At 35.8% G+C, this 13401-nt stretch overlaps 2 protein-coding genes across 4 annotated transcripts; one reads left to right on the top strand and one right to left on the bottom strand.

Moving 5' to 3' along the window:
- Positions 1-4736: 4736 nt before the first annotated feature.
- LOC112293493 (exocyst complex component SEC15A) lies at positions 4737-8561 on the top strand. 3 transcript variants are annotated; one of them, XM_024542965.3, is made up of 3 exons: positions 4737-4871; positions 5340-6664; positions 6768-8561. In XM_024542965.3, the coding sequence occupies exons 2-3, from the start codon at positions 5468-5470 to the stop codon at positions 7944-7946; spliced, it is 2376 nt and encodes a 791-aa protein (XP_024398733.1). In that variant the 5' UTR covers positions 4737-4871; positions 5340-5467; the 3' UTR covers positions 7947-8561. The 3 variants fall into 3 exon arrangements, with proteins under 3 accessions (XP_024398733.1, XP_024398734.1, XP_090113074.1); XM_024542966.3 differs by having other exon boundaries at positions 4742-4879; XM_090256948.1 differs by having other exon boundaries at positions 4747-6664.
- Positions 8562-9156: 595 nt separating this feature from the next.
- LOC112293587 (spermidine synthase 1) lies at positions 9157-10626 on the bottom strand. The gene is made up of 4 exons (XM_024543205.1): positions 10590-10626; positions 9573-9677; positions 9353-9491; positions 9157-9232 (listed from the first exon to the last, which is right to left on the bottom strand). The coding sequence occupies exons 1-4, from the start codon at positions 10624-10626 to the stop codon at positions 9157-9159; spliced, it is 357 nt and encodes a 118-aa protein (XP_024398973.1).
- Between the last annotated feature and the right edge of the window lie 2775 nt (positions 10627-13401).

Genomic DNA, 13401 nt, shown 5'->3' with positions numbered 1-13401 from the left:
TGGACCAATTTATAATTTATTAAAAAAAAAAATAGTTGTAATCAAAGAATAAATTGACAAGAATTTAGCTAAAAACTTCATATGCCATTCTAAATTTTTAGTAAGATCTCATATTTTATTTGTAAAAGAAAAAAGATGGATCTTTGCAAATGAATATAGACTATTAAGGATTCAACAAGATCATTATTAAGAATATTTATCCTCTACTTTTAATTTCAAGACTTCATAATGAACTCAATCAAATAAAGATTTATATAAAATAGATCTACAAGGAGCATACAACTTGATATGCATCAAAAAAAGAGATGAATAAAAAATTATATTTTCAACTAAGTATGAGCATTTCAAATATAATAATATACCATTTGGACTCATGAATGCATGATCTACTTTTCAACATTTAATGAATGATATCTTTTGTAAATTTCTTAATAACTTGATTGTTGTTATTTGGATGATATCTTAATATATTTTCAGAATATTGAAGAGTATGAACTTCATGTTTATTGTGTATTACAAAAACTAAAAAATTTAGGATTATATGTCAAGATAAAAAGTATGTATTTTATACTATTCAAGTTGACTACTTATGATATATTATTTCAAATGATGGCCTTATGATCAATCTTAAGAAGGTCTAGACTATCATGGATTAGAAGATCCAAAAAATACTCAAAAATATACAATATTTTTTAGAATTTGTCAACTATTATTAGATCTTCATCAAAAACTTTTCTTAAGTTGTAATTCCTCTTACATGCTTGATATGTAAAGACAAACTTAAGTGGAATAAAGAAGTTGAAGGATCTTTTAAAGTCTTATAAAAAATATTTATTTCTATATCAATTTTGTAACAAATCAACTTTTTCAAGGTATTTTTCATAGAAATAAAAGCATCAAATTTTGCTATGGGTATTGTTTTGTCATAAATAGGAACAAGTTACAAGTTCTATCTAATAGTTTTCCATTCCAAGAAATATTTAGCAGCCAAAATTAAGTACAAGATTGACAACTAAACTCCTTGGAAGAAAAGATTCATTTCAAGAATGGTATTATTATCTAGGAAACACTTCTAGTTTATTCACATGTATATAGATCACAAGAACCTCAAGTACTTCATATTGGCATGTATTTTAAATCATCACCAAGCTTGTTAGAGTATATTCTTATTAAGATTTGATTTCAAGATCACTTATCGATTCAAAAAAATAACAAGAATTCTTGTCTTGAAAAATATGATAATATTTATAGCCTAATGGTTCTCAATCAATAGATTTTAGGCAATCAAATCTAGGTTCTTATACTTTACAAGTCATCCCAAATGGTTGCCATGTGTGAGTCACCAAAACAATTCAAGGGTGGTTTTAGGACGAAAGTGATATGCATTAGTGATAAGTTCTCTCCCTCATATCAATGTGAGTGTTAAGGGATTGGCCCTCCACATTTGGGTGGATGAGGCCTAAGTGCTGTTAGCTGCATCTACAGGGGTCTATGTTTGGTGCTAGTCTCCCTCTTCTTTTCCTCCTTTGTTTTTGTGTTGGATAGAGTGTAGAAAGCAGAAGCAGCTGGGTTTAAAGTTTTTTGCTTCATATTCTTTTTGTTTGACTGCTACTGTGCAGCAGCCTCCTCTTCTTTTTTTCCTTCTATGTGTGGAAAAGTGTCATGGTGGTGGGGGGAATCTATACCCAGTTGGATTTGCGTTGCTTTTGATTTTTTTTTTCTTCTCTTCTGGATTGCGGCGGAAGCTAGCCGCCCAGGTGTTTTGCTGTGACGGCTGTACGTTGAGGCTGGAGCAAGGTGGCATTGCTAGTATGTTGGCAGTTTATGTGTGGTAATTGTGATGCGACAGCGATAAGAGTGTTGTGCATTGTAGCGCGGTGTGCTTCGGTTGGTTCTGATCCTATTTTTATGGTATTAGTGTTTCTTGGTCTGTATGGCGTTGTCTCTGGTACTGAAGAAGTCATCGTTGTGGCGGAAGGGAAGTAATGTGTAAGTAGATACACAATCGAGGGAGAGGAGCAGTAATCCGCTTAGATTAACTCTCATCGTTCCAGAAGAAGGTATACGTCCAAGTCTACCGTCATCGAGTGTGAGTGCATATATCATTGTTGGAAATCCTAAGAACAAAGGCAGCAGCAACGGCAACATCTAGTCAAAGATCGACTTAGAGCAATTTCGGACGACGACGACATGGATTTTGTAGTAGAGTGCATTGTAGGGATGGTCCAACGAGCGTTAGTGTGGTGATAAAAATTAGGTGGAGTGTGTTGTGGTAAATCATCATTCCGAAGTAGTGCCGAGTACTCCATTCGCCGATCAGCTTCAAGTTCTCCCTTAGATTGTCGATGTTTTTTTTCGTAGGATACATCAATTGTTATAGACAGATCTAAACTCTAGATCTGCATAGAGGCATTTTAGGATCTACTAGCATGCCATTACATAGTTGGTACTTGAGGTTCAGTTTTGAAGTCGTGATTGTAAGACTCAACTAGTTTTATAGTTGTTGATCAGATCAATTATAGTCGCAAACAATGCTAAAAAATGAGTTCACATCTTTGAATTTTTGATCACTTTCAACGCTGCCAAGAGACTGTATTCTCCTCTCGTTTAATGGTTTTGTTACTGAACAGCAAATTTGAGCCCTGGTATGTGCGATTTAGTGACCAATCAGGGTGATTCTGTAACCGCAATTTTTTGTGGAATTTTGGAATTCTCACGCAGCTCTGACGAACTTCAAATCACGTGACTTGTTTCAACACAACCGTATTGCGAACTAGTGTCTAAAACATTTGGAAGATCTTCTTTAGAAGCTTTTGGAGTGTGACGATCTATGGAGAAAGTCTATTTGGAAAAAAAAAAAACGAGGTCCTATCATGGAACAAAACGGAGGTAAAGGACTTTGCAATAATAGGATGAGCGACTAGGGGAAATTGGCAAAAGTTATGGTGGCGATACTACTTTGAATCAGGGTTGCCTGCATCTCCTCAAGGCGTGAAGAATGATCTGTTGAGAAGCTCATTTCACGCTGAATCCGAGTATAGAGCTTTAGAATGGTGGGGTCATAAATGACAATAGCGATTTCCCTTCCATCATTAAGGTGATCAAGCAACTGGGGCAGGTTTGGATTCCGATTCACAGCAAGGTGACTCGTATGTCAAATTCCTCCGACCAGTGAGGTTCTTGGAAGGCTGAAGTTAAATTAGGTCAATTGAAATAGATTCGGATGAATTAGGTTTAAATGGATGATAAATTATAGATGAGTATTGGATGAATTTGGATGAATTCTCATTTGTAGATGAAAAGTTCTTTGTGGATGAAGTTTTTCCTTAGATGAAAATTTAGAATTGGATGATAATTAATACTAGATAAATAAAAATAAAATAAAAATTATGTGAACTTTGATTAAATTATTTAAAAATATTGTCTTTGAAGTGAGTTTTTTTTTTTTTTTTTTTTTTTTTGAGTTATTTAAGTGCCTTCTATTGTTTTTGTAGTTGTGTGAGAGTGGTTTTTAAATAGTTAAGAGAATTAAGAATTTAAGACAAAGTAGGAGACAACTTAAGCAATTACATTGGAAGCTAATTAATAGTTGTGAATTGGAATAAATCACTTACTAGAGTGGTTTATTTTAGATCACATCTAAGGAATTCTTGAAGTTGTTGGACATGAATCAAATGTTTTCTTAGCTTGTGTTATAAGTTTGGCATTTAGTACACATATTGGAAACTTGCCTTATAAATTAGAGACATGTGTCTCAAGTTGGATACGTGTCATATGTCTTACAAGTCATCACCATGTAGTTCTTTGGTAGATAGTATATATGGAAGCAAAAATGAGACCTTCTTCACTGTTGTCAATGTCTTTTTTGTGTTCTATCTTGGTCCAAGACTTCTTAGTCCTTTTGCATTTGACAATAGTTATTTTAATTTCAATTATATATCTATATTTTAATTATCTTTTTTTACTAATATAAGAATATATTGTTATTTTAAGATTTTTTTTGTGATTCATATCCTTAACACTTGCAACTATATATGTAGAAATGGTTTTTTTTTAAGCTACATAAAAATATAGTTGTTTTATTGATATAACAATAATAACATTATAACACACTTTCTATAATAACCCACAAATCAAATTATAGGGATTTTAAGCTACAATACATATTCTATTTCTATCTTGATCTTAGATTTTACAAGTCGTTATAGAATTTTAAAGTTATTAAATTATAGAACAATAACAATAGGTCAAAAAAATAAATTGAAGCACTATTTCTTTCTTTCTTTATATTTTGATCTTTGCTATGTAATTTTTATTATTATAATTTATTCTTCTTTTAGAAGAAAAATAAAATAAAAATGTGTTTATTATACAAGAAATTTATTGAAATCCAAAGATTAAATTAATATCTAAAAAAAACTTGAATAAATTATGCTATTGAAGAAAGACAAAAATATTTACATCATTGATTGCATTGGTTACTTTTGAAAAAATTGAAGTTAACAAGTAAATAATATATAAAAATTCCACCTATAATGTCACCTATAATCGTAAAAGGAATCAAAAGGAAACTCAAGCAATCCACCCTCATAGTCGCAATCAAAAGGGAAACTCAAGCAAACGCTATTTCAAAAAGCAAAAGTGAAGCCCAAGAAAGGAGAGAGACCGCGGCCTGCGTGATTGACTGACTGACTGGCGGACAAATTGACGGACGGAGGGACGGACTGAGTGGCTCACTACTCACTACCTGACTTGCTTGGCCAGAGTGAGTGAGCGAGCGAGGCCTCGTTGTTGCGGAGGAGCGGGGCATGGGCGTGCACATTGCGCAGCACTCTCGCACTCTCTCTCACTCTCGCCATCCATGCTCGCAGGTGAGTGGGTGAGTGCTCTGTCTCTCAGATCCCATCCCTCGCCCCTCGTGGGTTGTGTTCTTTTTTGCCGTGGAATAGCGTCTCAGCGTTGGATTCGCTCGAGGGCAGAAGTTCTAGGGTTTCGAGGCTTCGAAGCAGGTCTCTGATTTTGCCAGATTCAGTTTGCGAGTTGTATTCGCGAGGGATACTTTTTGGGGTGATTATATTCTTTTTCTTTTCCCGTGGGTCGTTTTTTTTTTTTTTTTTTTTTTTTTTTTCTCCCTCTCCGCGCGAGATCTCGTGGGTCACAGAGCGCGTGATTTTCTGGTGCTGTTTTGGTATCAGCGAGCAGAGGATCTGTGAGTGTTATTCGAGGACATGGGTACGGTAGGGCAAGGAGTCAGATTGGGATTTCAGAGGCGGATTATCGCATGGAAACCCCTGCAGCGTGAGAAGTGATGCAATCTAAGGAAGAGGGTGGTTTTGTAGGAGGTGGTGTGGTTGGACGTGGTGGGCAGGACTCGGTCTGTGAATTTTGGGGGCTTTTGGTCTTACAACCTCCTGGCCTGAGGTCGTCAATGAGGGTGCTGTGCTAGGTGTTACAGGATCTAGCCACAATGAGTAAGGCAAAGAGAGCAGGGTTGGCAGAGAATGGGGATGGGGGGATGATGGGAGTGGATGAATCGGCGCTGGCGTCTGCCATAGGCAATGGCGAAGACCTAGCCCCGTTCATCCGAGCAGCATTTGAGAATGGCAAGCCAGAGACGCTGATTCACCAACTCAAGTATTTTGTGAAAAAGAAAGAGGTGGAAATTGAGGACCTTTGCAAGCTTCACTATTCGGAGTTTATTCGTGCTGTGGACGAATTGCGGTATGTTCTTGTCGACGCAGATGAGCTCAAATCTGGGCTTGCAGAGGAAAACAGGCAGTTACAAGAGGTTGGCGATACTCTCTTACGGATGCTGGACGCCCTAATACAGTCCCATGGAACTAAGAAGAACATAATGCAGGCGATTGACTCGCTCAAAACGTGCACCTCTGTGGTGGATCTATGCATGAGGGTGAATGAACATGTGATGAATGACAGCTACTATCCGGCACTGAAGGCCTTGGACATCATGGAGCGAGACTTCATGCCTGTGCTACCTGCTCGAGCCCTGCGCCAGCTTCTAGAAAGGCAGATCCCTGTGTGTAGAGCACATATTGAGAGAAAAGTGAACAAGGAGTTCAACGACTGGCTTGTTCATATCCGAAGTGCTTCCCGGGAGATCGGCCAACTCTCAATCGGGCAAGCTTCATCAGCTCGGCAACGAGAAGAAGACCTCCGAGGACGGCAGCGGCAGGCTGAAGAGCAAAGCCGTTCGGGATCGAAGGAGTTGGTATACATGCTAGAAATGGAAGACTTGGATGAAGACGACTCCCAGCTGAAATTTGACCTCACCCCAGTTTACAGGGCATATCACATCAATACGTGCCTGGGGATGCAGGACCAGTTTCGCGAGTACTACTTCAAGAACAGGCAGCTGCAGCTGAATTCTGATTTGCAAATTTCCACCACACAGTCATTTTTGGAGTCGCATCAGTCATACTTTGCTCAGCTGGCTGGGTTTTTCATTGTTGAGGACCGCGTATTGAGGTCTGCAGGCGGTCTGATGACTAGTGCCAGAACGGAACAGCTGTGGGAGTCGGCTATCAGCAAAGTGACCATCGTCATGGAAGACCAGTTTTCACGAATGCAGGATGCGAATCACCTCCTTTTAGTGAAGGATTATGTTAGTTTGCTTGGGGCCACATTGCGAAGATACGGTTACCAGGTGTGTGTTGTGTCAATCTTTTAATTGGTCTCGTCTTACACGCACATAATTGAGTTCGTTAGGATTTTTAATTCGACTTTTGTTCTTGTTTTGTTTGTTGTAGGTCGGACCATTGCTGGAGGTGCTTGACACGATGAGAGACAAGTATCACGAACTTCTTCTAGCAGACTGCCGTTACCGCATCAACGACGTCCTAGCAAACGATAAGTCGGAACGTATGATGATGAGGAAAGAATACGAGTACAACATGAATGTGCTGGCTTTCCACCTTCAAAGTGTGGATGTGATGCCTGCATTCCCGTATATTGCCCCCTTCTCAGCTACCGTACCTGATTGCTGTCGAATCGTGAGATCCTTCATCGAGGATTCTGTCAGCTTCTTGGCTTACGGAGGCCATATCGATTACTACGACCTAGTGAAGAGGTATTTAGATAAGCTTTTGGTGACAGTGTTGAACGAGGCGTTACTCAGGCTTGTTCGAAGTCCTATATTGGGAGTATCTCACGCTATGCAGATTGCTGCCAATATGACTGTACTTGAGACTGCATGTGACTATTTTGCGCAACACGCTGCCAAACTTTGCGGTATCCCTACACGGCTAGTTGAAGGTCCTCATGGGGCTCTGTCCGCTCAGTCCGTTCTGAGAAACTCGCAAGCTGTGGCACACGACACTATGATCAAGTTGGTGAAGTCGAAAGTGGACGAGGTCATGAATTCGACTCTGAATATTAACTGGAGTCCTGATGACCCTCCGCAAGGTGCTAACGATTATTTGAACGACGTTTATATCTATCTGCAAACCATTGCGGAAACATCCCAGGAAATCCTTCCACCAACTGCGTTCTATAAAGTGATCAGTGGGGTTCTTGAGCACATTTCCAGACGCATCATGGAGACCTTTTTGAGCGAGGACGTAAAGAGATTCAACATTTACGCGGTGATGGGCATCGAGACAGATTTAACGATACTAGAATCTTTTGCTGATGACAAGTATCGGACAAGTGTCCAGGACAGAGTACCAATGGCGCAGCCCTTGAAGTCATTTCTCGCAGAAGCCCGTCAGACAGTCAACCTCTTCATGGCCACTCAGCCTGATCTTTACCTGAATCCTGTTATCCGTGAGAGGAACTACGGTGCGCTGAATCCCAAAAACATCATCCTCATTGGGGAGAAGTTCAAGGATCTGCCAGAGAAGATGTTTGGTGGGGGTCGTGGAGGGAGAGTTGTTGCTAAGAAGAAGCTCATTGATGCATTGATTAAGCGCTTGAAGAACGAGGCTTGAGGATGATGCCCAGCATAGCCATTAGCAATGCAATGCAAACGCCGTATTATGTACATTGTGTACGATGGGGACGCTGGTGATGGTTTCTGGACTTGACAGGCTACCGGAGCTATTATTATGACTGCTATTTGCAACATTTAAGCAATTGGGTGCTGCATTCAGCTAGAAGCCGGGTATTATTTCACATTCGACGTTTGGAGGGTTGCCAGCGGGAGGTTAATCCCATGAAGTCAGTCAGTTTCTTAACTCTTTTCTCAGGTATTTAGTGCACATACAGTCAACAACAGCTAATTTTTAAGCCATGGAAGCCTCATACAGTCTACTGGTTTTTCCTTCCCTATGTCTTTATTTTTGTCAGTTTTTCAGTTCCAATGGAGACAAGCTGCTCTTACATCCCACGCATGCGATTGAACCGCTGTGTTGAAGAGAGGCGCTTTCTGCAGTAGTAGCTAGTGTATTGTGAGAGAGGTGGTAGATACTCATGTTGTAATAAGCGATACATTCTCCTCATTAGATGTCTTAGCGATGAGCCATGCTCGTGTTTGTAGTCTTATTATATGTTCATTTCCGTTGCCGATTTTTTAAATAGCACCGCAGCTGAAGTTTTTTAAGGAAGTACTGGTACCATATTATTGCAATGTTAGTTGATGGTCTGAAGCTTTGTGCAAGTTTTATGCAGACCAGTTCTGGGTTCTTTTAGTTGATCTGGTGTTGTCGTCTGTGCCACTTCGTTTCATGGAACACCCACTGAGGGCCTTTCATGTTTATCTTGAGCCTCGGGAAGAGATTGGTCCGTTTGAAAGGGCTCATTATCAGTTCTTATCCTGAACATGAGGGGCACCAGATTCATGACTTGTCACATATTTGTGCTGGAGCTGATATCCCAATTGTTTTCTTCTTTTTTCTTTTTTTTTTTTTTTTTTTTATACTTTTTTTTTAATTGAAGTAAAATACTAAAACACATATCCTTGCTTTCATCTAAATGAGACCACAAGTAACGAGTCACTTTCTGTTTCAGTTCGGTGATAGTCATCAGAACGTGAACTATGCAACACGAGTCTCTACGAGCGAGCTATAGAGTGAGCACATAGTTCTTTTCATCGCGTCGATATGGGTGATTGGGTCATGTCTGTAAATTCGGGTCATTACATGGAAGGAAATGTCCCGACGGCCGTACCGTGGACTACTCCAACAGTGTTCCACAAAATTACTACTTCACAGCAGTTTCATGTCCATGGATAAACCGTGCTGCCTCCTCTGTGTATACACTTCGCTCTGTTGCTAGGCTGTGGAACAGTACATGATCCCACCAACTTCAACATATTTCATCACATCCCTGCTGCGAATTGTCTGCTGGCCTTCCCTTGCTTCTAAAAATCACGCGATATGAGTCATGGCGAACGTACCTTTTGCCAACATGCTTGTTGAGACCAATCATTGCAGACAAGGCTTGCCCATCTAGGAACTTGAGTTCCCCATCAATACGTTGCTTTATTTTGATATCAGTTTCTCGGGACTGATTGCTGGGATTGGTTGGTTTGATACCTGTACAAGTGTTCAAAATTTAGTTCTGTTACAAGTATGTCAATCAAGAGTTCGCAGAATGAAATGAATAGATGCAAGAACAGGATATCCCAGTCGTGTCATTTTCCAGAGGCAAAGCTTTACTCACCATAATCCAGCCCCAAGTATCAGCATACGATGGTGCGTGCGCTGCGTATGGTACAACATCTGCAACCCACAATTCAGCGTTAGAGTAGGAATGAACTTTACGTTACATAACAATTAACTAAGTGTTCATGTTTGCAGCCACCAAAATGTAAACGAAAAGAGAATGCCTATAAACGGTCGAACGATCTGTGACGTGGTAGTCCTATCTCTGAGCAAGTGGAGCATTGAAAGTCTAAGGCTCAAACAATTGGGCTTCCTTGCAAGAGGCTTGTGGACTGGGGATGGGCATTGGAAACGGGGACAGGAGACGGAGAGACGTAATGATGGTATTGACAGTATATTGATTTAGTAAAAGTCTGGGTCATTTTAATATTTTTATTTCTTTATAGATATTATTTATTTGTTATAGTATTATGTTTATAATATTATAATTGAAAAGATAATATTATAATATTAAAATACAATTATTATTATAATAATATTTTTAATATTTTTAAAATTAATTTTTTAACATATACTAAAAATATAAAAAACTAGAAATTAAAAATGAATCTTTTAAATAATTATTGTTGATTTAGGATTTAATAATACATAATATTTCAATCCAAAAATATATATTTTAATTATCTAAATACATTGCTCCTACAACTTAAATTATATCAATATACTTAACAATGAAGTATATTATATTTATTATACCTATAATATTTTATTTTTAAAAAGTGACTTTATAATGATAATGATATATTTTAAGATTTTAGATTTCTTTTATTAAGTTTCTATAAAGTATGTTTGAGTTGAAAATATATTTTTGTAATTACCAAAAATATACCTCTTTTTCTAATATGTAATATATATATATATATATATATATATATATATACAACAGGTATTTTAATTCCTAAGTATATAATCAAATTAGGATATTTAAATAAAATTAGAACGTGGTTCCTAGACTTTACAATTTTTTACCTTTTAAAAGAGCTTGCTTAAAGTTCTTTTTTGTCATATCTAATGTGATTGTATACCTTTGGTAATAACATAATTTTTTAATACATATTCTAATTTTTATACTTTTATTCTTGTCTTACATTAAATTGATCATAGTACTTAATTAAACTTTGACTCTCATTCATTGTACTTAAAATTGTATATAATTATGCCATTACTAGTATAAGTTCACACTTTATCTAAAAGTAATAATTTACGGAAGCTTCTACTATTTCTATATTTTTTTTATTGCAAAAAATGATAATTTTTTAAATCTCATTTGTATCATAATTTTGTAATTTTACATCACAAATACATTAGTACTTTCTTTTAATATTTTAAAACTTGTGTTTTTTTTTTGAAAAAATTTGGATCTTTCCTAAAGCATTATATTGTAAAATACAAGTGTATTTTTTTTTTTATAAAATCTATAAGTATGTTAGAAGTATCTAACACAATTAATCTTCTACTATTCTATTATACTCTATACACAATCATTATAGATTAATAAAATTTAAGAAAACTTCTTCTCAGATATGGTTATAGTTTGGCATTCTTAAAAGCATTTTTTTAAAAAAAATTCCAACTTTAAACTTATCTTATTAATAATTTTAATGAAATATTTGAGTTTTTTAATCATAAAAATAATTATGAATAAGCTAAACATATTTAGATAAAACATTAATATACATAAGATTATTTCTTGAAGAAAAAAATTAAATTAAAATTTTAAATTTATATTAATATATTAATATATTTTTTATTTTATTTTAAGTTAAAACTTTGCTATATGTTATTTACTATTAATATTAATTTAATAATAAAAAATATATTGTAATATTATTCAAAAATTTATATTCAATATTATTTTTTTAATATAAAAAACCAATAATTTAATCTTAAACCTACTACTAAGGACATGAACTGGAAGAAGATGCATAAACGTGAAAAATTTGTGTTAAAAGAAAAGTGACAAAATAGCAATAAAGTAGTATGTATATTAAAAAGAAATTGAAATGGCTATTGCCAAAAGTCAAAGAAATTAGAGACTTTTAAATCTAAACTAGAAGCAAGAAAGGAATTAATAAGAGTGAAGAGGGCTTCATTCTTGCCTCTATATATTCTATCTAACTAGGAGCTATGCGGTGATGTTCTATAGGACTTTTAATATGTGTTGACTTTGTAAGATACATGCCTTGGCTTACAAGACAAGTTTTCTATATGTGGGCCATATAGTTAGCTTGTTCTTCAAGCTACCAACATGTGTGGCATATGGCCAACTTATTGACCATGTTTCTAACCTAAAAAGTCAATTAAAGATACCTATAAAGTCAAAGCCACATCTATAAAGCTTCTACGAAGCTTGAATAAAAGATATTATGGAATTAATCTAATTTTGCCTATTACTATTTAAATCATATAGGTAATTATTGGTCTATATATATATATATATATATATATATATGATATGATATGATATGATATTATCTCTCCTTCTAGGGATGAGTTCCATGACGAGCGGTCTTTATATATTGAAGAAATCCAAGATGCAGCAAATTGTATTTACTACATACTCTGATCTTTATTCTCTTTGAAGATAGTTGATAGACCCTCTCAACCATCGATAGTATTCCATATCAAGGAAAGAAGACCACCTTATAATTTGGTCATTGATGAGACCTTCATAACTTCTTTCAAATAAAACATTTGAAACACTGTCAAGAGTTATTCTTACTTCTAATAAAATTATCAAACATTGAGAGTCTCTTTCAAGGTCGTGATACCAAACATGTTCTATCTTTCCATCTATTCAAGGAAGGACATGTTGTTCTTGAAGATCTCCATCTCGATTTCATTGTCTTCAAGGTTGTGACAGTCGCAATGTCTTATCTGGTAAGTCTACAAATAAAAGTTCTTGAGTTGAATTTGCTAGTTATTGGTTTTCCATCTCCTTAGCATCACAAATACAGAGAAGCTACAAAGAAAAATAGAAGATAAAATACAATCTTTCCTGGATCTTATTTCTTTTATAGCAAAGACTTACTATTCCTCATCTTAGTTTAGATAGATGTCATCGATAAAAAGCCTCCACTGCCTTTACTGCATTTACAAGATTCTTTATTGGTTTCCATGTGCATTCAATAATATTGTATGTGTACCAATGGATAAGATATTCTAATTTATTTTCGCAACGCTTAGAGTCTAGAACTTTTTCTATTTCAAACTCTTCATTATTGTCCACTTCTATAGGATAAGATAGAACTTGTCTTTTTCTTGGTATGTTCATAGTCTTGTATGGTTCAAGAAGAGACACATGGAAGATAGGATGGATCTTCATTGCCTCCCATAGATGTAATCGATAAGCAACTAGATTGATTTGTCTACAAATAGGAAAAGGTTTAAATATGTGGTAGTCCAACTTATCACAAGGACAAGCAGTCTTAATATTACGACAAAGCAACTATACCTTGTCACCTACATTAAATTGTGGTTGTTCCTTTTGATAGGCATGTGCATTGATCTTTTGTTGTTCTTGAGCTTCTTTTAATTGCACCTTTATTGTTGCATGTAGCTTTGACAAATGATTTGTCAAACCTTTTGCCACACGATTATCAACTTTTGAAAAGTCAAAAGTATCAAGTCATGGATGATAACTATAATTGGCAAAAAAATGTGATTGTTACATAAAAAAATATATTATATTATTATAAGCAAACTCTACCAATGGTAAGAGGGTTCTCCAATCATCTTGTTGATAATTGATAGTATATCTTAAGTATTGCTCCAAAACTTG

This window comes from Physcomitrium patens, chromosome 16, assembly GCF_059467195.1.
Source record: "Physcomitrium patens ecotype Gransden chromosome 16, ASM5946719v1, whole genome shotgun sequence".
Lineage (NCBI taxonomy): Eukaryota > Viridiplantae > Streptophyta > Bryopsida > Funariales > Funariaceae > Physcomitrium > Physcomitrium patens.
This window is presented reverse-complemented; position numbering and strand designations above follow the sequence as displayed.